Here is a 24,339-nt window from a genome sequence, read left to right as displayed (position 1 = left end):
ATTACTTGAAGCCCCAGTTTTGAATAAACTTTGTGAAACGGAGTTCTTCGGCATTAGCTCGTAGCGACAGGCCGTGTTTTAGACATCATTCTTCTGGATCAAAGATGCAGCTCTGAGAGTTTGCTTCATTCCTGTGATCCTCACATACGTATGGGTGGAGCATATGGCCCGCTGAAATGCTGTTTTGATTAAAATCACATTGCTATTATGTCACTCTTGGCAGTGTTAAGAGTGCATGCCCCTCCCCCACCTCTCCAAAAAAAGAACAACCAGTCCGGCGATGCACAATCCAAAAGTCTCATTTTCTCTGAGAGAAAGTGAAATCTCACTGGGAAAGAGTCGAGGGGAAGTGAAGGACAGCTGAAAGACAAAGAGCTGGATTTGTTCTTCCCTCCTCCCCCACAACTAACTAACTAACTCTCTCTCTCTGTCTCTCTCTCTCGAGGGGATGTCTATGGTTTATCTATCTCTTTCTCTATCTCTCTTATCTCTCTCTCTCTCTCATCTCTCTCTATCTTCTTCTCTCTCTCTCTCTCGGTTCTCTTCTATCTCTCTATCCTATTTTCTCTATCTTTTGTCGCTCTCTCTGTCTCTCTCTCTTTCTCTCTCTCTCTATTCTTCTATCTATCTCTATCTCTATATCGGTCTCTTATGCTATATGTCTATACCTATGTCTCCTCTCTCTTCTTCTCTCGGTCTCTCTCTATGTCTCTCCCTCTATGTCTCTCTCTCTCTCTCTCTATGTCTATGTTTCTCTCTCTCTCTCTCTGTCTCTCCCTCTATGTCTCTCTCTCTCTCTCTCTCTGTCTATGTCTCTCTCTCTCTCTCTCTCTCTCTCTCTCTCTCTATGTCTCTCCCTCTATCTCTCTCTCTCTCTCTCTCTCTATGTCTCTCCCTCTATGTCTCTCTCTCTCTCTCTCTATGTCTCTCTCTCCCTCTATGTCTCTCTCTCTCTCTCTCTATGTCTATGTCTCTCTCTCTGTCTCTCTCTGTCTCTCTCTATATCTATGTCTCTGTCTCTCTCTCTCTCTCTCTCTCGCTCTCTCTCTCTCTCTCTCTCTCTCTCTCTCTCTCTCCCTCTCCCCCCCCCCCCCCCCCCTGCGTTCCTTTCTTCCTTCCTTCCCCTCCACATCTGGTTGGACTTCTCTCACTGAATGGCCCGTCGAGCATGATTTATCACCAGTACAGTGAAAACACATAAACCAAAAGATGTTAATGTACTATGACTGTCATTTACAACGGGTCACCTTTAAGGGACCACTGACTTAGAAATGCACATACACACACTCACTCCTTTTACCCTATTGCCACAGATATCAGGGGATCACGGCTCCCCCTGCTGTTCAATGCATCTTATGTGTGATGATGTATTGTGTATGTTATGTGTTTTGCAGATTAACCAAAACAAGTTGCCATCTCGAGTGGTGGAATCCAGGGTGATTTCCAGAGGACCTGATTTCACACCTGCCTTTGCAGACTTTGGCAGGCAGCAGATGAGCGGAGGACGAGGCGCTGCAGTGAGTCACACATGAGAGACACAAAAAACACACGCACATGCTCAAGCTGCCACAAGCATTCATAAAGTCACACACATTCCAATTCCTCCTTTCTGTTTCCTCACAACACACAATTTGTCCTCATGTTTTGATAGACAGCTTGCTGATTTTAAATGAAAATGAGACGGATACTTTTCCCTGAACGTCAGAGGAGAATGTGTTTCATGTTCACCTGTCGTCCATTAATGTTTAGTGGCTGATTCCTCCAATTAGAATAAACGTACTGTAGACTTTGTGTTATTATGAAAGAAAGATTGTGTAGTTGGCAACAATTGGGCACAAGGAATATTGACGTGCTGTATTCTTTCATTGCATTCACAGATCATGAACATTGGGGCTCGGCGTCCTCCTCCCAGGAAGATCATCATGAACGTGTCGGTTAATGAGATTCAGCTGAAAAAATCAGAGAACGCATGGAAACCTGGCATGAAAAGGCCGGAGGTCGTAGCAGATGATCCTATTGTGCAAGACACACAGGTAGGGCCAAATACACACACACACACACACACACACACACACACACACACACACACACACACACACACACACACACACACACACACACACACACACAGAAGAGGAGCCTTCCAAACATCAGTACCAGTTTTGTATGATGAATAAGTCACAATGCAGAGACAGTCATGGGGAAACGTATGCTAGTGTCCAAGATGATAGTCAAATAAAATGATTGATTGATTGATGGCGTCATCGTAACTGCTTCCCCTCAGGAGCTCTTCAAGAAGGTCCGCAGCATCCTGAACAAGCTGACTCCTCAGAAGTTCAACCAGCTGATGAAGCAGGTGACGGACCTGACCATCGACACAGAAGAGCGGCTCAAAGGGGTCATCGACCTGGTCTTTGAGAAGGCCCTCGACGAGCCCAGCTTCTCTGTGGCCTACGGAAACATGTGCCGCTGCCTCGCCACGGTAAGCAGGGTAGAGAAGCAGGAAGTGAATTATCTAGGGTTCATTCACGGGGGGATTGAACAATAAGTAAACTCTTCTGAATTGCACAGACTGTGCAGTTTACTCTACATGTGCATCTCAAATGAAACTAATCCAATTTGCATCCCAATGTCCCGATCGATGGGTTTAGATTCATCTCTGCCTCGATGCAACATGATGCCGTGCAGTACGGCTCAGTTCAATACAACCTAATGACATAGTGTGAACATTATCATTTTATGATGACTCGCAAAAAGACATTAGTAAGATGTGTTACACGCATCATGTTCAGAAGAGAAAGAAGGCCTTCTTTTGCATTTCTGTAACGAGGAACTTTAGTGAGCTATCAGCTGGTAACCCTAAGCGTACGTTAAGCATGCATACATACGGTATTTAGGGCTTTAAAAAATCTATAAATCTAAAACAATTTGCTTTTGTGCTCTAGAAACTCTTCAGTATGTGTCGCATGAAACAGTTTGTCAGTGTTCACATTAGGTGACAAACTAAACCATTAAACATGTTGAACTTGTGTTTCGTTCCTGTATCTGCTGTTCCTGTACAGCTCAAGGTGACCATGACAGACAAACCCAACACCACCGTGAACTTTCGCAAGCTGTTGCTAAACCGCTGCCAGAAGGAGTTTGAGAAGGACAAGGTGGACGACGTGGTGTTCGAGAGGAAGCAGAAAGAGCTGGACTCTGCTGCATCGGTATGTGCTTTATGAATTACTCAAGTGTGAAACCTGATTTCATGCTGTATCAAAGCATTTTAATTACGGGGGAGGGAGTGAAACTCTGGCAAAGAGGTTTTGTGAATAACGTGCAGGGGAAGCAATTGTTTAATGTTCTCTTGGATCCCGTCAGACGACAGAGCGTGAGCGGCTTCAGGAAGAGCTGAAGGAAGCCAAGGAAAAGGCCCGGCGGCGTTCCATGGGCAACATCCGGTTCATCGGCGAGCTCTTCAAGCTCAAGATGTTGACGGAGGCCATCATGCACGACTGTGTTGTCAAGCTGCTGAAGAACCACGACGAGGAGTCGTTGGAGTGCCTCTGCAGGCTGCTCACCACCATCGGCAAGGACCTCGACTTTGAAAAGGCCAAGGTGAGGCGGAGAAGAGAGTTGATGTGTTGAGTGGGTGATGCTGGTCACGTTGTAGGTTTGTGCTTCAAAGAATAGCTCAACATTTTGGGAAATACACTTTGTGTACACCTTCTAGCGTTAGATGAGAACATTGATATCACTCTGATGTGTGTACGGTTTATATGAAGCTACAGCCAGCCGTTGGTTAGCTTAGCTTAGCATAAAGACATTTGACATCAGTACAGTATGTCAGTGTCCCTCTGCTGACGTACCACCAAGATAAATTGCTCTGCATTTGGTTGAATACTTTGCAAATTTGATGAGTGTGTGTGATTCACGGTTTTTAAGAGGCATAAAAGAGACGGCTCCAGTGGGATTCAATCAACAGAAGTGATGCTGTGTATGTAGGTTATGAGGGAACAGAAATATCCCCACAGTGGATGCTGTGCTTTGTTCTGTGTTACGGGCGTCAGAAGCTTGCAATGCATCCTGGTACATGTAGTCCCTCGCTCTCACGACTCCACGAGCAGGAGGACTCGACTTTCTCGGTCACTATAGCACGCACTGAGGAATTTACATTTACCATCAACACTGATTGGACGCCCACATAAAATTGATAGAATGTAATCTCAGGCGGGGGGGGGGGACAGCCTCGGCTCTGAGCAACAAAACCGACCAATCCGTCAGTTTAGGGAAATAATGTGGAAATCCCTGAAAGCCGCCGTCCATAAATTAAATGGAGAATATGACCTTCATGTCTCAAATTAACCTCCTCGCGCTCTCTCTCCTCAGCCTCGGATGGATCAGTATTTCAACCAGATGGAAAAAATCGTCAAGGAGAGGAAGACGTCATCTCGGATACGGTTTATGTTACAAGACATTATAGACCTGAGATTGGTGAGTGTGTGTGTGTGTGTGTGTGTGTGTGTGTGTGTGTGTGTGTGTGTGTGTGGGGTTGGGATGTTTGTTTTGTCTCATGTTGAGGTCAGCGCTGGTTCACGATGAATTTTCCCACAGAGGTTTATTTCATTGATCCCTCTGACCTCATGGAACTTGATATCAGGTATTCTGGAAGTGGACTTCTGCTTGTTATTGAATTTTAACGCCTTTTCAGATGATGGGAGTCAAACCTCTTGGAGAAATACACAGAACTTCTTACCTTTTTTAGCTTTACTATAACTATACATTAATATAATAATATCCTGTATGAACCATCAGTTTGTTTATTAATAGAGTTATATAATTCTCATAGTGCAAGGTGATCTTTAAAGATATTCAGGTTAATATGATGTAAAACAGAGAAACGCTTCTCAAGACTAAGATGTCCAGCATCGGGGACTGAAACAAATATTAATAAGGATTGAAAGTGACGATGGCGTTAACACGTGTCAGTCCGTTACGACCATTCGCTAATTCATCAGTCTTCTGAATTCAAACTATTCCTCTGCGCTCGACAACTTCTTCTATCTGAGCTGAGGCATCTGCTGAATCTGCGTCTGATGATAAAAACCCACCGACGCTCTGACGATGATTAAGGAATTTATCTGCGCTGACATTTGAAATTGCTGAGATCAAGAAAACTAAATCTGTTTTGAATCTGTGTTTCTGGTTATTCTTCCAGCACAACTGGGTGTCCCGGAGAGCCGACCAGGGCCCGAAAACCATCGAGCAGATCCACAAGGAGGCGAAGATTGAAGAGCAGGAGGAGCAGAGAAAAGTGCAACAGCAACTGCTCTCCAAGGACAGCAAGAGACGGCCAGGTCAGGCCTGCAGTCTAAATCCTCTTAAGGCTTAGAGTCTCATTGGCACAGCTAGTGACTCAGGAAGACTGCTAACATACAGACTTTCTGTCCCTATAGCCTGCAGAGATGCTATTGTGCCCAACAGCAGACAGGAAAGCCCCCCCCACGCCCTCCCATCTGTTAGCCAACCTTTAAGATTTCATCACGTAGAGCACGAGATGGTCAAAAGAGCTTTCGCAGTCCATTCAATGAAGGACAATACCATTAGATTTCCACTAAATTAATTAATTAGTATTAATTCTACTTTATTTGAGACCCCATTACAGCAGCTGTTCACTCCGTCGGCTTTAGTTAGACAAGTCGTCTGTCAGCTTTTTACACGTGTAATTATACATTTATTTCTTGTTTCATTTGAGATCAAAAATATTAAATGAATTAAACAAATTCAAACGGATGACGGGCGTTCCGGGAACATTTTCCACCTCTCCCAAATACCCTCAAATTTAATTTCCTGAAGCATTATGGAGAAGCTGATTCTTGCCATTACAATATCATAAACTCATTCTGTAGAGATATTAATGTCAAAACAATTCATTTTAAAACTGTATTTCATGCGTGTGTCTCGTTGGCCTCGTAGATCCGAGAGATCAGAGAGATCAGCGCGATCAGCGAGAGCAGCGAGAGCAGCGCGTGCAGAGGGAAGAGACCTGGAACACTGTGCCCATGACGAAGAACAGCAGGACCATCGACCCCACCAAGATCCCAAAGATCTCCAAGGTGAGACATGTTGCTTTTCACAAATGAACACAAACACACCTCTCTCTCTCTCTTAACATGGTTTCACTTTGATACATCAGATATCTCAATCAGAAGCTGATCCAGGACCCGTCCATACGTGTCTGCCTGAAAGTCTTTTGTTGCAGCATTAAAAAGAAATCTGAGTCTGATGTTCTGTGATGAATCTGCAGCGCCGCTTTGTGCGCTGAGTCTCGGTTGAATATTGTCAGGTCTGCATTGTAATTTAGATAAATCGGTGCGGTTGTTCTTCCTGTCGGGACAAGTTTGCATCTCATTCTTTCAGTGTTTTTCCACGTCAGTCACAAGCTCCTTCACCGGTGGTGGTGGTGGTGGTGGTGGTTGTTGTTGCAGTAGAAAGTTTCTGTACACAGCAGATAACTGTTTGTACAGCACCAAGAGGAATCCTGCGGCTCATCATGTGTACTCTCACACTGTCCCTGCCCTCATCTGATCCACATTATTGCGGTTTATGTTCAGTGGTGCACAGTCCCCCTGTTGGAGGAACAAAGATACTGCTTTGTAGCAAAGTTCCGCCCCTGCAGGAGGAATTTTGTCATGTTGTCACTGTCGGTCGTACTCGGGGAACACTCATTTTTACTGATCCTTTCAAGACGGTTCATGCGTTACACCGCATGTTACTCACTGTAGTTATGTGCTACTTGTCCTTGATTAATATCTTGAATCAAAGGTTTAAACCAATGCGTTCTTGAGACCTTGAATACAAATGCAGTGGTGTAAAAGAGGAGTTTATTAAACAAAAAGCATTGAAGTGCTCTGCGTATATCAGGGATTCGTTTGTCAACAGATTGTTGATGTTGGGCAACACATACACACACATACACACACATGCATGTGTGCTGTTTCTGGCAGACGATCATGCACCTGTAGTTAAGTTAAAGTCTGGGTCATCCATCACTTCTCAAATGTTTGTCTTTCGCTGTTAGTTTTCCATGTGTGCTTGCGGCTCGTTCTTAAAGTATTCTCTTTCCGCAGCCTCAAATGGATGAGAAGATCCAGCTGGGCCCCCGGGCTCAAGTCACGTGGGTGAAGGGCAGCAGTGGAGGAGCCAAGGCCAGTGACTCAGGTAAGAAAACGTGTATTAACTGAGCCAAGACCAAAGTGGGTCCAACCATTGAAGGAGCGAGAGTTGGCGATATCGAAAAGACAGAGAAAAATTGTTGCACATTGCACAGCAAGTACATTTCATCTTGTGTCTCAGAGGGGGAGCGCCATCCTTGATCCCTCGCTCTCTCTCCCCGCTCAGATGTCACTTGTTGACTGGTTGACATCACACATCAGATTTGAGCTGTAACAATTGATGATGTCAGGGCATAGCTGCAACTGGCCTAAATGTCACACGGTTTCAGCGTCAGTGTGTCTGCAACAAAGTGTGACGTGTCGCCCAACCACGTCTGAAGACCAAAATATTCTTGGCTGGGGGGGGGGGGGGGCGACCTGCCAAAGGAAGGGGCCAGATTTTATAATTGTCGGGAATAATGGCGTACAGTTTTGGACAATCTTTCCTCTGATTCATTCATAGTGTTGCTCTCGTTTGCACGCATCAAAGTGAACAAAATAAATGTGTAAAAACCCTGCTTACTTCCTGATCCCTGCGCACCTCACCAATCGCTGTTTGAAGCAGAAGCGAATGCTGCATCAACGGTTCCCCCCTCCCCCACTCTTTTATGTCAGAATGGTGTGGGGGGAGGGGTTTATGGATGCTGATGGACCATCTGGCGAGCGCCTCTGTTGATGCACACTGACGCTCCCAGTTTGACCTTAAAGCTGACTGGAGATTTGTATTGTGTTTCCCCTCTTGACCAGAGTCAGGAGGATATTGTCTGTACGGTGAAGTCAAACACACATTTCACTTGATTTTCTGCAAACGTTTCTCATCAAATCTGTTTTTCTCCCTAAAACAGAGCTGTCACGGACAGCTGGCCTCAATCGTTACTCTGCGCTGCAGTCTACCCCCCAACCCTCCACCACTCCTCCACAGAACCCAGACTTTGACTCCAGGAGAACTCTGGGAAGGTAAAGATCAACATCAGGGTCCGGTTGAGAGCTCCTGTTGTTCATCTCTCTGACACAGAAACATCTTGATTGACTTCTTTTTCTCTCTCTCTCTCTCTCGCCAGTCGTAGCAGCGGCGTTAGAGAACGCAGTGAGAAGCCACTGAGCTCTGCGGCTCCGTCGTCCCGGCCCGGACCGTTCACCCGGGGAGGCAGTTCCAAGGAGCTGTTGGAGAGTCCAACCCCAGAGGAGCCGCGGAAGGACCGGGAGCAAGAGGGAGACGAGCCCTGGAGACAGAGTGTCTCGGAGGACAAGGCGGAGCCGGAGCGCAGCAGAGTCAGGGAGCCTGGTGAGACGCGCAGTGATGCACAACACTGGACATTCATGAACTCGCCATCTTTACTTTGGATGGTTTTAATCCAAAACTCCTGCATTTATACAATAGCAGTTTGTAATGTAATGTTGTAATGTATTTATAGTTAGTCAGATGTGAAATATAAAGATATCAAGCTCAAACAGACTTCTTTACGTCGACAGTGAAACCTGAGCCGGCGGTCCAGACCCCCGACAAACCTGCTCTGTCTGAGGAGGAGATGGAGAGGAAGTCCAAGTCCATCATCGACGAGTTCCTGCACTTAAATGACTACAAGGTACTGAGAGTCACACGAAGGTGGAGCAGTAGAGGCCCGTTTAAGTGTTTGCTTTAGGTGCAAATGTTTAAATGTACATCAGTTGATTGCTTCTTCCCACTTTAGCATGCAACAATAACTAACAGAATTCAAATGCACGTAGTGTTTAAGTTCCTCTATTCTCTGATCCGCAGGAGGCCGTTCAGTGCGTGAACGAGCTCGACTTGGGCTCTCAGCTGCACACCTTCGTGTGTGTCGGGGTGGAGTCGACCCTGGAGCGCAGTCAGATAACACGGGACCACATGGGCCAGCTCCTCTTCCTGCTGGTGCAGCAGGACATCCTGCCCAAACCCCTGTTCTTCAAAGGGTCAGTTCACCTACTTTTTGAATGAACTCCATCCAATAATCAAGCAGTTTACATGAACAAGTAACTAATCAGTGAAGCCACAGTGCGTGCCTGCTTTGTGTTGTTGTGTAAAGTGGGAATATTGAGTTGTCTTACTCCTTTTGGTGCTTTTGGTTTATTGTTTATTGGGATCCCCATTAATTGTCGCCTTGTTGTCCCCAGATTTACCTCAAATATAGTCGTTTTATTGTCGTACTTACTTTAATTGTAGTCACTTCAGGCATTAAAGCTTTCTGTTCTTCATCCAGCCAACAAGCTTTTCTTGCTTTTAACTGTAAATATTCAAATCAAATCCTCTTGAGGTTCTTTAGTGCGCTCTGTAATCTCATTAGAAAACACTATTGAAGGTTAGCAGTAACATTTCTTTGGTGCTTAAATACAGTAGCTTCTGTGTTTTATTTTCTCCACGTTTACACCTGTACGTGTGAGTGTAGCTGTCCCCTTCTAGAGCACAGGAACAATAACATGTTGTAGATTTTAAAGTTGTGTTCTGAGCACCACTGTGTCTTTTTGTTCAGGTTTGCAGACATCCTGGAGCAAGCGGATGACATGTCCATCGACATTCCCCACATCTGGCTGTACCTGGCCGAGCTGCTCAGCCCCGTGCTGAAGGAAGGGGGCTTCTCTATGAGAGACCTCTTTAGGTACTGAGGCAGCGTTACACGAGTCCTTCACTTGATCCTCAAGTAGAAACTATACTCAAAATAAAGTAACTTTGTGTATTTGCTCAGGAAGAAATGTGACCAATTGTGTGATATTGGCTTTGATGGAGGAGGAAACTTTTACTGTGCTTTGTTTACCGCCACAGTACATCTGATCAATAGCTTCCTGTTTCCTCTACTCATTTCCCCGAGTAATTTCAGGCTATACTTGGATACATTTAAAGTGTGAACAGGCACTAAAGGGCTGCACAGGAAGTGTGTCTTATTGTGTTCTTTACCTTCTCCGCTCTTCTGTATGAAGGTAAACAGTTGGGCAGACTTGCATTTAATTCCTGTCGTCTCCGTTTGTTCCCAGTGAATTAAGCAAACCTTTGCTTCCTGTGGGAAGAGCTGGGATCTTAATTTCTGAAATGCTGCACATACTATGCAAACAAATGGTAAGCAACACTTTAATCTTCAGTCGTGTAGTTGTGTTTCCTGCTTTCATTATAAAGCCAGTGGATGATAATCAACAGCTCCGTTGTAGTAAAGGGATGTGCACAGTAAATGTATTATCGTGGTGTTATTATAAAGTGCAGCCATCTAAAGAAAAGCTGCTTTATAATTCTGTAATTATTTTGCTCTTTTGATTTGTAACATTGGGCTCCTCCTGTAAAGCAGACAGAAATGAGATTGTGTTTTCCAGAGAGGAGAGGTACGATGTTGTCTCTTCTTGTGTCCACAGAGCCATAGGACTGTGTGTTCTTTGTGGAGGGACTCTGGCCTCAACTGGACCGACTTCCTGCCGGAGGGAGAGGACGTCCAGGCTTTCATCTCTCAACAGGTTGGTAGTAAAGACCTCCACTCAAATCAAGAAGTATCAACATCATAAGAAAACTCCCACCAAACATTTACTTTCTCCATCTTAATGTAACACGAGAAGTCGACAAAGAGCACATTATACTCCCCCTCCCCCCTCCATCGTGCCTTTCCCCGTTCTTTTTTCCCTTTTCATCATCTTTCTCTTATTTGGCGCTTTCCCATCATATTGATGTCCTCTCGTCTTAATACAAACAGAAACTCCAGTTCATCCTGTCGGACGGCTCCGGTCCTGAGGCGGCTCTGTCCAAAAAGATCCTGTCTCCTGAGGAGCTGAGCCAGCAGCTGGAGAGACTCCTCCTGGAGGACATGGCCAGCGATGAGCAGATCTTTGACTGGGTAGAGGTATGAGAAGTGACACATGTAGGCACTCGTTTCTCTTGAGGAAAAACCATCAAACTCTGCAAGCTAGTGGCTTACAATTGAAGAGGCGGAGCCTGTTATTCAGGGCTCGTAGATCTGCTGGTACAAATCCTTTCCATAGGCAGCCTGTAACGAGCAGGAAAGCCATGCGAAACGTTAAAAGTGTGTGTTCTGTCCTCCCCTGTGCTGCACTTCACAGGCAAACTTAGATGATTCTCAGATGAGCTCGTCTCCCTTCCTGAGGGCGTTGATGACAGCTGTGTGTAAGGCAGCAGTGAAAGGTAAGCGCTCCACCACCTGCAGGAGCAACTCGTCTATTTCGCTTCATATCCGCCGATTGCAATATTTACTCTTCGTCTCGGCGTGCACTCACTCTGCCTCTTGCTTTACCGAACAGATGATAACACCAACTGTCGAGTGGACACGGCCATCATCCAGAGGAGATTGCCTGTATTACTCAAGTACCTTAACTCAGACACTGAGCGACAGCTGCAAGCACTTTATGCACTTCAGATGCTGATCGTCGCCCTCGATCAGCCTCCAAGTAAGTGCTGCGTCTTAGTTTCATTAGGAGTCACCTGTGTCATTTCTCTTAGTTTAGTTTGTCTGTTGTTTCTCAAATACAGAAATTATACTACACACATAATAAATATACATTAACAGGACAAACCAAAAGCGAGTTAATGCTCACTAAAGGTTATTACACCTACCCTTATTTACATTATTCTGTGTCCCTTTTTACATTTATACACTGGCAATGAAAGAAACTAAATAAAATATGTAAATGACCCACTTGTTTTCATACCTCATGTTTATATGTGTTAATCCTCTTATCTTTTAAACCTAATACACATTTTAATTCCACAAATAAACTGCTTTGACTGTTATTGGTCTCCTGCGTTTGTTCTAATCTTTGTTTTTGTAAACATGCAAAATTCCTCATAGTTCAAACGGACTCGTTTGGAACAACTTCTGGAAGCATCTTGTTTTACTTTCTACATTAATTGTACTTCTCGTTAATAAAGTCTTGACCTTGGAAACCGTAGTTTACGGTCGTTGTCAAGGTCAGCGATGAACGTTGAATGTCAATAGTATTGTTCTGTATGGACTTGAGTTACGTTTGCTGCTGTGAATTGTGTCTGAACTATTCACAGGAAAATAAACACGTACAGAAGTTATATGGACAGAAAGAAATGTTGGCTTTTGAGAGTCAGGGATTATTTATGATTTTGTAAACCGGGCATACAAAACCTACATACGGTGAATTTCAATCTTGACTGAAGCTCGTATCAGCAACTCAGAAGCATCTTTCATTAGACCGTCCCTGACCGGCGTACGCTCGTGTCTTTCAAACTTGATGTTCCCAGTTTGCAATGCAGGGTTGTACAAATCTGTAGTCTCCAAGTGTAAGTGAGTGTTTTCTCAGAGTCCTCCAGAGCTGCAGCAGGACAGAGAGTCGTGTCGTTTCCTGTGCCGCATGCGCCATATCAGGACTACAGCAGCAGGACACAATGAGCACAGTCAGGAGGATGTGGAGTTACTAACTTAAGTTAACGTTAACACTGACAACAACAGGGCTTGGGGGGGGGGGGGGAAGAAACAAGGTGATATTTTGGCCAGACTAGATCGACTGGAAGGTCAATATCATCTGATGACTAAAACATTTACTAAGATAAGACTAAAATGCCCAGACGTTTAATGAACTAAACCTTCTTCGACTAAAACAAAAACATGATGAGGTCGTCAATATGATAAAAATGAACACGGGTGTGTCTTTGTCTTGCAGACCTTCTCCGGATGTTCTTTGACGTTCTGTATGATGAGGACGTCATCTCGGAGGATGCTTTCTACAACTGGGAGACGAGCAAAGACCCTGCCGAGCAGCAGGGTAAGGGTGTGGCCCTCAAGTCTGTCACGGCTTTCTTCACCTGGCTGCGGGAAGCGGAGGAGGAGTCGGAAGATAATTGACGAGGGAGACACCCGGGGGGGGGGGGGGCACGACGTAGAAGAACTGCATACTTACAGCAGAACAAACATTCAAAATGGGTGTATGGGCAGGACGACATGTTTTACGGCTGCAGTTTTACGGACGACATGTTTTACGGCTGCGGTACGGTTCTGAAACATGCCGCCATTTTGAGTTTGGATTCCAACGGCGGAAGCACTAAATACCTGTATTATACATAGAAAATATTTTTGTTTTAAATTTTAACTTACTTTTGTTTTGTTACTTTTTAAGAAGAGACTTAAAAGATACATAGGTTGTGGACTCTTTAATTTATTATTTTTTTAAGGACTGCAAATATGGAAGTTATTTAACATTTGCAGACGCTCACAAATGAGAACAACAACAGAAATAACAATATAATTAATTATAATAACAAAATAATAATTGTGAAATAAATGGCCTCCCTGGATTCCACACTGTTTGGTTTAAAACAGGGTAAAACAAAATTCATTTTGGGATGAAGGGGAAGCGGAGATAAAAAAAAAAGGAGTGGATGCACAGAAACTATTAACGTTGTCCGTGTATGACGTTTTGAGGTCAAAGGTTATCTCCTAATAACCAGAAAGTGTTTCCCTCAGCCTTGGCTTGCTCTACGTTGATATGTACATACGCCTCATGAGAGGTAGACTTATGCATTCGAGAAGCGATGCAAGTCTGTCCACAGAACTGTCGGAACAAACTCAGACGAACAAACCAGATACATTCAAATGAAACGAGCAAAAAAAATGCAACATTAAAAAGCAAATGGCCAGGTCCGCTGAACGTGAAATGCTTGTAATACTTCACCCTACAGAGCAGATTAAAACTTGTAAATACATTAAAGACAAAAAAGGTATTTAAAAAAACACTGATTGTCATGATTTGTTCTTTTGATTGTGTGTGTGTGTGTGTGTGTGTGTGTGTGTGTGTGTGTGTGTGTGTGTGTGTGTGTGTGTGTGTGTGTGTGTGTGTGTGTGTGTGTGTGTGTGTGTGTGTGTGTGTGTGTGTGTGTGTGTGTGTGTGTGTGTGTGTGTGTGTGAAGACCAGCTCGATTCACTACGAGTCACTGATTTGTTTGTTTTATCCTGATTTGTTCAGTGCCTTGGGTTTGAAATAGTTGCAGCACTTAATTTCTTGTTTGTATTTGACCACACTTGTGTTGTTTCATAATTGTGAGGATTTGCTGCTTTTCTGTTGTATGTTATTGTATTGTTTTTTTAGACTGTTATGGAAAAAAAGACATTCTCTAAACCAAAATATTAATCACTAATTAATAGAATGTTTAGTTTAATCAAACATGAAATGAATTGTTAATTACACCCCTAACAGAGCCCCATTAGTGGTGAAATAGTCTGATTTAAACCACACATAAGTAGGGGTGTAATTAGCAGCATTTAAGTATTTGTCATTTTCTGTGTATGCTAAGGGTTTATTTTATCACTTTCCAGAATGTTTCTAATGTTTTCTGTCTTATTTGCATAATATTTAACCAATACTGATAGGAATAAGAAAAGTAGTTCTCTCATTTTAACTTCATTAGATAACTACAACTCCCATGAATCTTTGCCACATATACCTTTTCACTACATCAGAGCTGTGGTTTTTGAACGCATAAACGGTAATAATTGCTTTATCTTGGTTAAATTAAAGGTGTTCTCAAATTGTATTGACCCGAACGGTAGATAATATAGAGTTAACTAAAAATGTGGACATAAAACTTATCATATTTGGGCTTTTTAGAAAGGACATTGAAAGAAAAGAAAAAAAACAGTTTGTTTGCTAGCTAGCCTCGGAGGGAAAGTCGGAAGACTTCAACTGATAGTGACGGCGGCCATGACAGTGGGGATCCTTCGACGTGCTGTGTGACGCTGCGACGTGACCAACGGTCGTTGGGGCGGGGCTCGTAAACAGAGAAATCTAAATAAAGGATCGTGCAGAAATTTACTCTAAAGTATCACACTTTTTCTCCACACTTAAAAGGTAAGTTTAATGCGCGTTATGTTACGTTACTAGCTAAATGTGTATTTGCACGGATATTGCTGGACAAAAATGTAGGCCGGCGGTTTTTACTCCATGCAACTGAAATGAATTTTATCTGCCTTGTGCGACGCCATTACTCGGTGTATACACCAAACGGACAAAATGGCGAAATTGCCCTAAAATTTTTGGCAACTCATCTTCTGGCTTCATGTGAAAATATTCGAAATGTATCGGCAGAGGCTGGCGGATAAGCCGGAAATAAGTGCGCCGTTTTTAAGTTGTTACGTTTTGTGAAACTAAAGCGCGGGTTTTCTTCTGTTTTTAAGGATAATGGGCCTCAATGAATGAAGTGGGTTTGTCAATGGCGCCATGTTTAACCACGCACGTACACAGAACGGGCCTCAAAACATTGTTGTGCGCTAATGAGCTTTTCCCTGGTGTTTGGATACGTGTTTGTTTGCCTCATCCAGACAAATCTGGTGTGATGCCGATACGTCGAGCAGCAGCGACTCCAACCCCGGAGAAGGCCCCCTCCGCTGCAGCAGAGGAAGGTGAGGCTGGGGTCGTCCCATCACCTGAACTATAGACCCGTGAACGCACCGTCATCACTGACACAGATTTAAATGGGATCTCAGTGCATCTCTCACAGCACATTCAGGGACATGCAAAGTTTGTTTTTACAACACAGAAACAAGTCTCTAGACCTGAAAAACGTCAGATTTAAATACTGCAATAGTTATGGTGCTCACATGTTTAGTAAAACCTTATCAATTGGGAGAAACTATTAAACATAATGTCGATATGTTGGACAAGTAGGCACAATCAAATAAGTTCAGCTCACTGCATTAAATCCTTTATTATGAGGGGGGTACATTAAACCCTTACATGCTGGGTGATTAATCCTTTTAATTAATGTTTCCGAGCAGGGCGAGTATTTGTTTGGATTCATGCCACTCGTTTACAGAGGAAAACACCTATTGCACAATATCATGTCCTATTTTACCTAATGCACGAAAACATAATGGCCATAATTTAAATATATTTCATTGAAACTGGCAAGAATATTCTGCTGCTGTTGGATTTTTACTTTAAGCATTTACAACTGTCCTTACTGCTACATCATAAAATAAAATGCTCATAAGTATTCTATTTTATTATAACTATTAACAACATTTAACCAACAAACAGAACACAACACAAAATGCTAATTGTAAAGCAGTGGTAGGAAATCTTACATGTGTGGCCCTTGAATATGTGCTTCACTGGCAGTCACAATCCCAAATCCTGCACAACCAGAACTGTGGCATCAACCTTTGTGTCCCATAAGTGTGTTTTAGGAGAACGTACAGCATGTTGTCCCGGCTCTCTGTCCCATGTTTCCTGTTTATCTCTACATCACTGTCCTGACACTAAACTGTTTGTGAACATTTGTGGCTGCTAACATTAGACACATGTATTTCTAAAATATTTACGTATTCTGAAGTTCAAAATGCTCCTGCGGTGGATCTCTCTCGTTAAATATTTACAATGTGTTTTTTCCAAATGATTTTCCAGAGCAGAACAAACTAGATACGATTTGTTTCCACGTGAAGATTTGTCACAATGTTTTCAGCGTTATCGCACAGATTTCCTTGCTCTTAATATCATTGGCTTCCTCCTCCTCAGAGCCTGAAGCGTCCTCAGAGGAGTCGCCCTCCGCTGACGATGAGCAGGCTGCACCTTCAGCTGCGCCCGCTGGGGAGGAGGAGGAGGAGGAGGGAGAGGCCAAGGCCGGGAAGGAGCCCACAGAGAACGGAGAGGAGGCAGAAGGAGCTGCCGCGGAGGAGGGGAAGGGGGAAGAAGAGACCGAAAAGAAAGAGTGAGTTTCACCAGAGAGCTAGTGGGCAACTCTGAACGCTGCGATATTTCACTTTGATGGCACTTTTATCTGTTTATATTATCCTTACCTCTGCTGGATAACGGCAGACTGCTGCCCTCATGGCCTCAGTGTTGCATTTCCAAAGGATGTGACCTGTCGCAGCCACATTCATTAGTTGGATCTTAGACAGATGTACCGGTCCCTTTGTCCGCAGTCTTGGACGAGTCCAGGAGGAGAGGACGTAAGCGACATGAAAGTCTTGATGATTTGTTACCAGCTCAGTCCTCATCTGAAGGCTCAAAGAAAGAGCAGCAAGCTACATACATGCAGAATAAAGCTCAGAAAATATGTTCTGAATTTTGAAAAGAAAACCTGCATGTGATCAAATAGTTTTGACATTTCTAAAGCCTCATGGGCACATTTTCTTTTGACCACTTCTCAAACATATAGTCTTATATTATAAGGAAACAAATGGTGGGGGGGGATAAAACTAACTTTACGCATTAGTGACATTTAACCACAATAACTCACCACTTCTCCTCACTTTCTTCTCCCAGACCTTGACAAGGCAAACATTTACTTCTCTGCACGTAGTATACTAGAATAGCGATTCAGGTACGGTCAAGTTACCATGGTGATCATAAAGACAGATGTTCTCAAACTTCATTTTGTGTTTTCCGTCGGTGACAAAGGGACAAATGCAAGGACTGCGCGGCTGGACAGTGTGCAACACACTGCTATGTTCTCCTACTAAGGTGAGGATGGGATAAGGATAAGGGTGGCAACGATCACAGTGAAATATCGCCTCTAGAGAAACGACCCACTTCACTGAACTACTGTCTTGCTCCTCCTCTTTTGGTGGCAGGTTGAAGGATGGCTACAAGTACAAGAAAGCGAAAAGCAAGAAGGTGAAAAGGACTATTCCTGCGTGGGCTAGCGTCGCTGCCAGCAAAAAGCTTCCCGTTGCCAACTTTGCAGGCACTCAGAACAAAGTGAACGATATCCTCATCGAAGCTATAACGGTATGTACCAACTCTGTGAATGCAGCAACGCAGTCGCTGTGTTTTTTTGTTTTTTCCACTAGTTGTTTCAAAACAAAACAAATCTTGTCATCTTTCTTTACAGTCTTGTAATGACAAGTCCGGGGTTTCATACCAGTCCTTCATGAAATATATTCTGAAAAAATACCCTGAGATGGAAATAAACAGGAAGAAGTTTCTCATCAAGAAAGCAATGAAGAAGCATTTGGAGAAGGGCACCATCAAACAGGTGACGTGTTTAACACCAGGAACAACGTGCATTTTCAACACATCGATCTATATCTCTTTGGTTCGAGAAACACTAACTAGACAAATGAAATGACAACGGAGCGCTCGGTCGCTGGCGTGTTTTTAAAACATGAACTTGATGGCTCTCCAGGATAACGAGCCGGTGCTGCTGGAGTGCAAACTTTCTTAAATCTGCAAAGAAATCCTTTTCTTCTTTTTGTGAAACTCTTAACTATTTTAAATAAGATAAACCATAAAGCCTCTCTGCTAAAATAAATAAAAACATTGAATTTGTTCTTTCTTCTAATATATTATTATGGGATATTCACAATTATCCCGATAATGGAAACTCGACAAAATAAAATCCTACATTGTCCGTTTCCTACTTGGCAGTAGCGCTGAGTTAGATTACTAGGTTGTAAACTAGTTCACTCGACTAGCGTTCGCAGTTCACGTTAGATTAGACCTTTTGCTCATGTTTTAGTTTTTGAAAGGTTAAAGTACACCGCCCTCCCAGCTCTACTAGAGCCCCATGTCACTGTTGGAAGAATCCAATGCTTGAAACGCTTTAGTTGTCTATTTCACAGATTTCATTCATGTGTCGGGTCTGCTCACTCTTTTCATCTGTCTCTCGCACAGCTGAAGGGTAAAGGCCTTTCAGGAACCTTCGCCATTGGCAAGCAGTCCACCTCGTCTAAGGTACGTACAATAGTTATGTGACAACTTCTGCAGGTGTCCTGGCAACAGTTAAGTGTTGTGTTAAAACTTTTGTACGGATTAAATGAGATAAACGTGAGTGAGCTTTGGCGGTGCTGTGAATTTGTTTCTGTTGGACATTGCTGTTTCCAGTCTCTGTGCTAAGCTGAGCTGATCAGCTGTTTGCGGTAAGGTCATATTTAACTCGCAGTAAGGAGAGTGGTATTGATCTCCTTCTTGTCAAACTCAGCATTAAAGCACATGAGCGTATTTCCCAAAATGTGGAACTTGTGAGTTAAGTTTTAATCCTGTCATTATAGTTTGAACTGCAGTGTTTATTCATTGGTGTCTAACTTGATATGCAGAGCAGAGGTTGTGCTCCGCAGCAGAATCCCTTCAGTGGGACTTCACAGCAAAATATCTCATGGATCTAATGTCAAGTTTCCTTTTCCCTCTGAGACTCTGATGTGTTTGGTTGTAATCGTCACGTGGTGTTTCAGAAAGCTCCACTGAAGACTGAGGCTCTGGGCGACGCTCTTCCTCTCATCATCACTCGGCTCTGTGAGCCCAAAGAGGCCTCCTACCTCCTGATCAAGAAATACCTGGAGCAGCACTTCCCCAACTTCAACGTCAAGAACAGGTACGGAGCGTTTGTCGCTGTGGAATGTTGTTTTATGTTTCTAGTTTTTATCTGACTGTCAAAAATAAATAAATATTGTGGTTGGTCCTCAGGCCAGACCTACTGAAGACGGCCCTGGTGAAGGCTGTAGAGAAAGGACAGCTGGAGCAAATCACTGGGAAAGGAGCCACTGGGACCTTCCAGGTAAAGCTCTATAACCTAAACATTGTTCAATTCTGGTGTACAAAGATGTAGCTGACCACACGGCTAGATGCTACAGATTGGGTGAAGGGAAAATGACTTAATATCCTACTTTGTTATTCCCGACTGTTACAGCTGAAGCGCAACCATATTCTGCCGAAGGGTAGCAACTTGGAGGACGCCATCACAGCCGCCATCACAGCCATGAATGAACCTAAAACCTGCAGCACCACCACTCTACGCAAATACCTAGTGGACGCAAACAAGGATAGAAAGGAGTACCAACTAGGTAAGACTTCCTGAGACTAAGCAGGACTGCTGCTGACTTCTGGAGAATGGAAAAAAAAACATACAACCACGTGGTCACTTTACTAAGTGTGCGTTCCTTTCATTTTGTACCATGAAACCTACACACAACATGGTGTTGCTAAAAACTCTTTTCTTTAGTGGCCAGTCTGAGGAGGACCCTTATGAAGTGTAAAGTCCTCGGCTGGATGGAGCAGATCACCGGTCACGGCTTCACAGGGACTTACCGGCTCTCGTTCCCTTTCTACCCGAGGTATGCCGAACACATTTGGAGTTTTTTATTGTGTAATTGTTTAATATTGTCTTATAGTTTCAAACTCTCAACATTGGGACAGCACTAGTGAGTGTGGAAGAGAAAACAATGTTTAGTGAAAATATAGTTTTTTTCTTCATTCTTTAAAACGGCATGGCTATATTGACTGAGTAATAAAATCAACAGATGTTTGGACAGTTATAAGTTATTAACTTGCAAAACATACATTGAATATGCTCTCCTCAAAGCCACCAGACTCCATTGACAGAAACGGTCGTTTTATCTCGCTTCATTAAAACTCATCAAAACTGTTCCAACAATCACCAATAACAAATAAACCCTAAATTCACCTAATTAAATGTGAAATATTCCAGCTCGACACAGCTCTTCCCCCATTGTCTCTCTCTGCCGTTATAATCTTGCTGAACGAGTCTCTGAGCAACGAAAGTCGGAACAAACTTTTAAATTAGACCTTGTAAATCTAATCTAACAAATTTCTCGCCTAAAATTAGTTAAAAACAGATTATAACGGACTCTTCAGGTGAAATAACTTAAAGGTTTACTGGTATATTTTATTTGTTTCCAAATCGGAGGACAGGAAATGCAATGTGCGCATTGGATTGTGGGTGTTTTAGGAGGGAGGAGGATACACACATGCATCCTGGAAAATCTTCTAAACAAAGGTCCTCGGTAGAATTTGAAGGATCCTCACATGGAACAGTTCTTCGGTGGGATTCGATGACTTAGGCATCTTTTTTTATAATTCAGCCGTTTAAGGATCCTTCCTTGACTTTGAGAAACACTCGCTGTTCTCCTACTTATGAGATATAGATCATCAGTTTTTATTCCTTCAGTCAAAACAATATGCTTTCCATAGTGTTGCTTTTGTAGTTTGACAAAGTGAATATTTTTCTCCTCAGCCCGACTATCCTGTACCCAGACAAGTTCAACGAGCCTTTGAAGAAAAACCCTGCACCCAAACAGAGCCGGAGGCGGACGGTTGAATCTTCTGGCGAGGAAGAGTCGGAAGAGGAAGAGTCTGAGGACGATGCGCCCCCAGTGAAGAGGTGGGTGTAAAATGTTTATCTAAACTGTAGTCTGCAGGCAGTTTCTCCATTTATAATGACACTCACGATAAGACTCGTATCCACTAAACTATTTAGACTGACTATTGATCCCAGTCACATCTTCATCAGGTCAAACTGTTAACAATATGTACCTACTGGTACTGGTACATGTGTACCTACTACTGGTACACACTGAAAAACAATAACAAGCACATAAGAAGTGGAATTACAGAGACTATGTATGAAAAACAATAATATATTTCACATGGCAGAAAACATTTTGACACATGCATCTTATTATACACTAACATAAATGTATTTTATGGTTGAGATTATGGAGGGTTACCAACAAGAAACTAAACCATAAATTTACAAGACATATTCTCATGGTTCACCATATATTCTCGGTTCAGACCTCGAGGGGTGAAGAAGTAAAAACTTTCCCCAGATTATTATGTCTACAGCCATTCTTAAATGTTTTGACCATGTTGTTAATGTCAATTTCCAATAACCTTGTCCCGCATGTGATGTTTTAGTATTACGCTTCTTCTACTTAAATAACAGCTCCCTGTTTTAAATTACTTGTAGAAAATCTCAGAAGAGGCCTCCACCCAAGGCTCGCCGTCCCCCACCGGCCAAGAAATCTCAAAGTCCAAGCCAGTCAAAAGCTAAAGGCAGGGCACTCCCCCTCGCAAAGAAGTCTCCGGCAAAGAAAGCGGTGTCTTCGGCCAAGAGACGGGGAAAGAAACCACCAGCCCCTAAGAAGGAGTCCACACCGCCAGCTAAAGCCACGCCTGTCAAGAGGGGAGCTCCTGCAAGAAAGCCCAAAACACCTGCTGTTAAGAAGCTGGCCAAAAGGGGGGCCAAGAGACCGGTGTCCAGAGAGTCGTCCCCCGAGGAGGCTGTAGTCCCAAAGGAGACGACGAGGAGCGGGTCCAGGCGATCGAAGCCCGAAGAGTCATCTCCTCAGGAGTCTGAGGTTAAAAAGTCGGCGAACAAAAGGCGGTCCAAACCTGAAGAGTCGGCCACAGAAGTGCCTGTGGTCAAAAAGGGGGCGAAGATCAGCAAGCAGTCCACTCGTAAGTCCAAGAGAGGGAAATACTGAGTCCAGGAGCGCCTTCCACAAACTGGGCTGCTCTGAATATGCGGCTGCTTCGTTTCAGTGCTCTCTTTATACCATGTTCTCCCTTTTTAACAGGGCAGTAGTTTCTTTTTCAGTTTTTTTTTTTTTTTTTTGTAGAATAAGAACATTATCCTACCAAGTTTACTGTACGTTGAGTTTCTGAAATTTGATTTTGTTTTATTTTTAATCACCATGTGTAGAAATGCTCAGTAAGTGTTGCTGTTAAAACAGACGTGTGACCAGCTGCCAGATCGGGAAAGAATAGCGGGATCCTAGAGCCATGTAGTGACTACCGTTTTTTTATCTGTTCCTCATCCACTCTTTAGCCGTTGGCAGTACAAGTTCTCAATATCAAATGAAGTGAGATATCAGTGTTTTGGACGGTTGAGGAAAAAAAACACACAGATTTTATGGTTGTTTTTCCTGTCTACTGGGGTAAAATTACAATATTTTTGGCAGTGCAGTAGAATCAGAATCAAAATTGTATCCACATTTGTCCTTAAAATATTAATTATTATTATTATGAACAATGAATTTTTGTTATTTAAAACAAAACAAATGTCCCCAGAAAAGATGAGGCCTGCAGGTGACAGGTTGAGGACTTAACAGATGATAAAACACCATGTTAGTATTCATTTCAAACACTTTTTGATGAGTGTATGTGTGTAAACAACCATATACATGAATTGATTTTTATTGCTTCACAGCTGTATTTCAGTTCCAAACTGTAAGAAATGTGTGTTGTGAGTAAGAAAAAGGAGGATAATAGCTCATACATACCCTGCATGCATGTATTCCTTGTGTTGTTAAGATATTTTTTTTCCAAGTCATTAATAAAATGGCTATATTTGTAACTCTTGCTGTTTTTTTAATTTAGTCTACAGGGAGAACATAAAACCATCAAGTGGTATTAGATATTGAACTTTTCATTCATAAATGATTAGTTTGAGGATTTCTTAATTCTGCACAAAGTGCTTCAGGGTTGCTGGGACCAGCAGGCGCCCTTGAAGGAATAAAACATTAATTTTAGGATTCAATATTTCACTTCCTGGAAGTTGTTATTCAGGTAAACAAATGGTTAAAGACAAAACAAGGGGATGTCTTCACCTGAAAACATTTAAAGTTGAGTGTCATTGTACTGTTTGTATTTCTTGAGAAAGTAATGTTTTTAAGTTTTGTGGAGAATATATTTTGCCACTTTTATTCATTTAATTGACAACATTCCTTTTTTTTTTTTCAAAATTGTTGAAACTAAATAGTAATTGTTTCAGTATGGTGAGGTTGAAGGGTGTGTGCAGTGGTGGAAAGTAAGTATATTTGCTTTAGTCTGCGGTACGTCCAGCTTCTGCTACTTTTATCAAAGGGAAATATTGTACATTTTATTCCTTTTTAATGTATCTGGCAGCTATAATTACTGCTTTTCAAATTAAGATTGTTCATAAACTCTCAAACTAAGATTAAATCAATAGTACATTTATGCCACACCACTGTAAGGCTGTAATTATAATATATATTGGGGCAGCAGAAGCCATTGCTCGACTCACAGCGGACTAGAGGACATAGATTATCTCTTAAACTATTGTGACTTTAAATTACAATTTAATTATTTACATTTTTCAAAAAATATAAACGGGTCTGGGATATTGCAGAAAGTTTTGGACATGAGCAGAAATTGTATTAAAATCCAGCGGTTTACAAATAAATAAATTTATCAATGAGGTGAATAGTTAGCACATTTAAAAAGGTTACAAGAGGAAGGAGGAGTACACCATCTACATGAGTAGGGACTGAGTAAATTACTCTAAAGAGATTAATCAAATCTCTTTACTTCATGCAGCGTGGAGAGAAGACTAACAGTCGTTCTCTGCAGGAACTAACGGCGTTTATTACCTTTTTATATCATCAGTTAAACAATGCTGAGCTCATAACGA

At 42.8% G+C, this 24,339-nt stretch overlaps 2 protein-coding genes across 10 annotated transcripts in view; both read left to right on the top strand.

Annotated features, from left to right (window-relative positions):
* eif4g3a (eukaryotic translation initiation factor 4 gamma, 3a) overlaps positions 1-13,905 on the top strand; it is a 44,862-nt gene extending 30,957 nt beyond the window's left edge. For all 7 annotated transcript variants that reach the window (XM_029430999.1, XM_029430998.1, XM_029430997.1 and 4 more), the window contains 20 exons: positions 1,395-1,517; positions 1,878-2,033; positions 2,285-2,482; positions 3,063-3,209; positions 3,364-3,600; positions 4,372-4,476; positions 5,201-5,339; positions 5,959-6,098; positions 7,113-7,203; positions 8,042-8,153; positions 8,258-8,481; positions 8,670-8,782; positions 8,956-9,128; positions 9,686-9,811; positions 10,185-10,266; positions 10,554-10,652; positions 10,886-11,032; positions 11,250-11,331; positions 11,448-11,594; positions 12,837-13,905. In XM_029430999.1, the coding sequence (XP_029286859.1) occupies positions 1,395-1,517; positions 1,878-2,033; positions 2,285-2,482; positions 3,063-3,209; positions 3,364-3,600; positions 4,372-4,476; positions 5,201-5,339; positions 5,959-6,098; positions 7,113-7,203; positions 8,042-8,153; positions 8,258-8,481; positions 8,670-8,782; positions 8,956-9,128; positions 9,686-9,811; positions 10,185-10,266; positions 10,554-10,652; positions 10,886-11,032; positions 11,250-11,331; positions 11,448-11,594; positions 12,837-13,018 (2,823 nt within the window). In that variant the 3' untranslated portion in view covers positions 13,019-13,905. The remainder of the gene's footprint in view (positions 1-1,394; positions 1,518-1,877; positions 2,034-2,284; positions 2,483-3,062; positions 3,210-3,363; positions 3,601-4,371; positions 4,477-5,200; positions 5,340-5,958; positions 6,099-7,112; positions 7,204-8,041; positions 8,154-8,257; positions 8,482-8,669; positions 8,783-8,955; positions 9,129-9,685; positions 9,812-10,184; positions 10,267-10,553; positions 10,653-10,885; positions 11,033-11,249; positions 11,332-11,447; positions 11,595-12,836) is intronic.
* A 926-nt stretch (positions 13,906-14,831) lies between these two features.
* On the top strand, positions 14,832-23,440 carry hp1bp3 (heterochromatin protein 1, binding protein 3). 3 transcript variants are annotated; one of them, XM_029432467.1, is made up of 13 exons: positions 14,832-15,017; positions 15,488-15,568; positions 16,683-16,875; positions 17,568-17,630; positions 17,741-17,897; positions 18,001-18,144; positions 18,783-18,842; positions 19,340-19,479; positions 19,572-19,662; positions 19,795-19,948; positions 20,107-20,218; positions 21,139-21,285; positions 21,874-23,440. In XM_029432467.1, exons 2-13 carry the CDS (start codon positions 15,502-15,504, stop codon positions 22,388-22,390), a joined length of 1,845 nt encoding a protein of 614 aa, XP_029288327.1. In that variant the 5' UTR covers positions 14,832-15,017; positions 15,488-15,501; the 3' UTR covers positions 22,391-23,440. The 3 variants fall into 3 exon arrangements, with proteins under 3 accessions (XP_029288327.1, XP_029288329.1, XP_029288328.1); XM_029432468.1 differs by lacking the exon at positions 14,832-15,017 and adding an exon at positions 15,135-15,366; XM_029432469.1 differs by lacking the exon at positions 17,568-17,630 and having other exon boundaries at positions 14,833-15,017.
* Positions 23,441-24,339: the final 899 nt, after the last annotated feature.

Source organism: Cottoperca gobio, chromosome 5, assembly GCF_900634415.1.
Source record: "Cottoperca gobio chromosome 5, fCotGob3.1, whole genome shotgun sequence".
Classification (NCBI taxonomy): Eukaryota; Metazoa; Chordata; class Actinopteri; order Perciformes; family Bovichtidae; genus Cottoperca; species Cottoperca gobio.
The sequence above is the reverse complement of the archived record's forward strand: the minus strand, read 5'-3'. Positions and strand labels throughout refer to the sequence as shown.

Bases quoted from the DNA above. Each gene is read 5' to 3' on its own strand.
- hp1bp3 (XM_029432467.1), top strand. From the start codon at position 15,502: ATGCCGATACGTCGAGCAGCAGCGACTCCAACCCCGGAGAAGGCCCCC. The intron at 15,569-16,682 runs GTGAGGCTGGGG...CCTCCTCCTCAG, and splicing joins CTCCGCTGCAGCAGAGGAAG to AGCCTGAAGCGTCCTCAGAG. The intron at 21,286-21,873 runs GTGGGTGTAAAA...AATTACTTGTAG, and splicing joins GATGCGCCCCCAGTGAAGAG to AAAATCTCAGAAGAGGCCTC.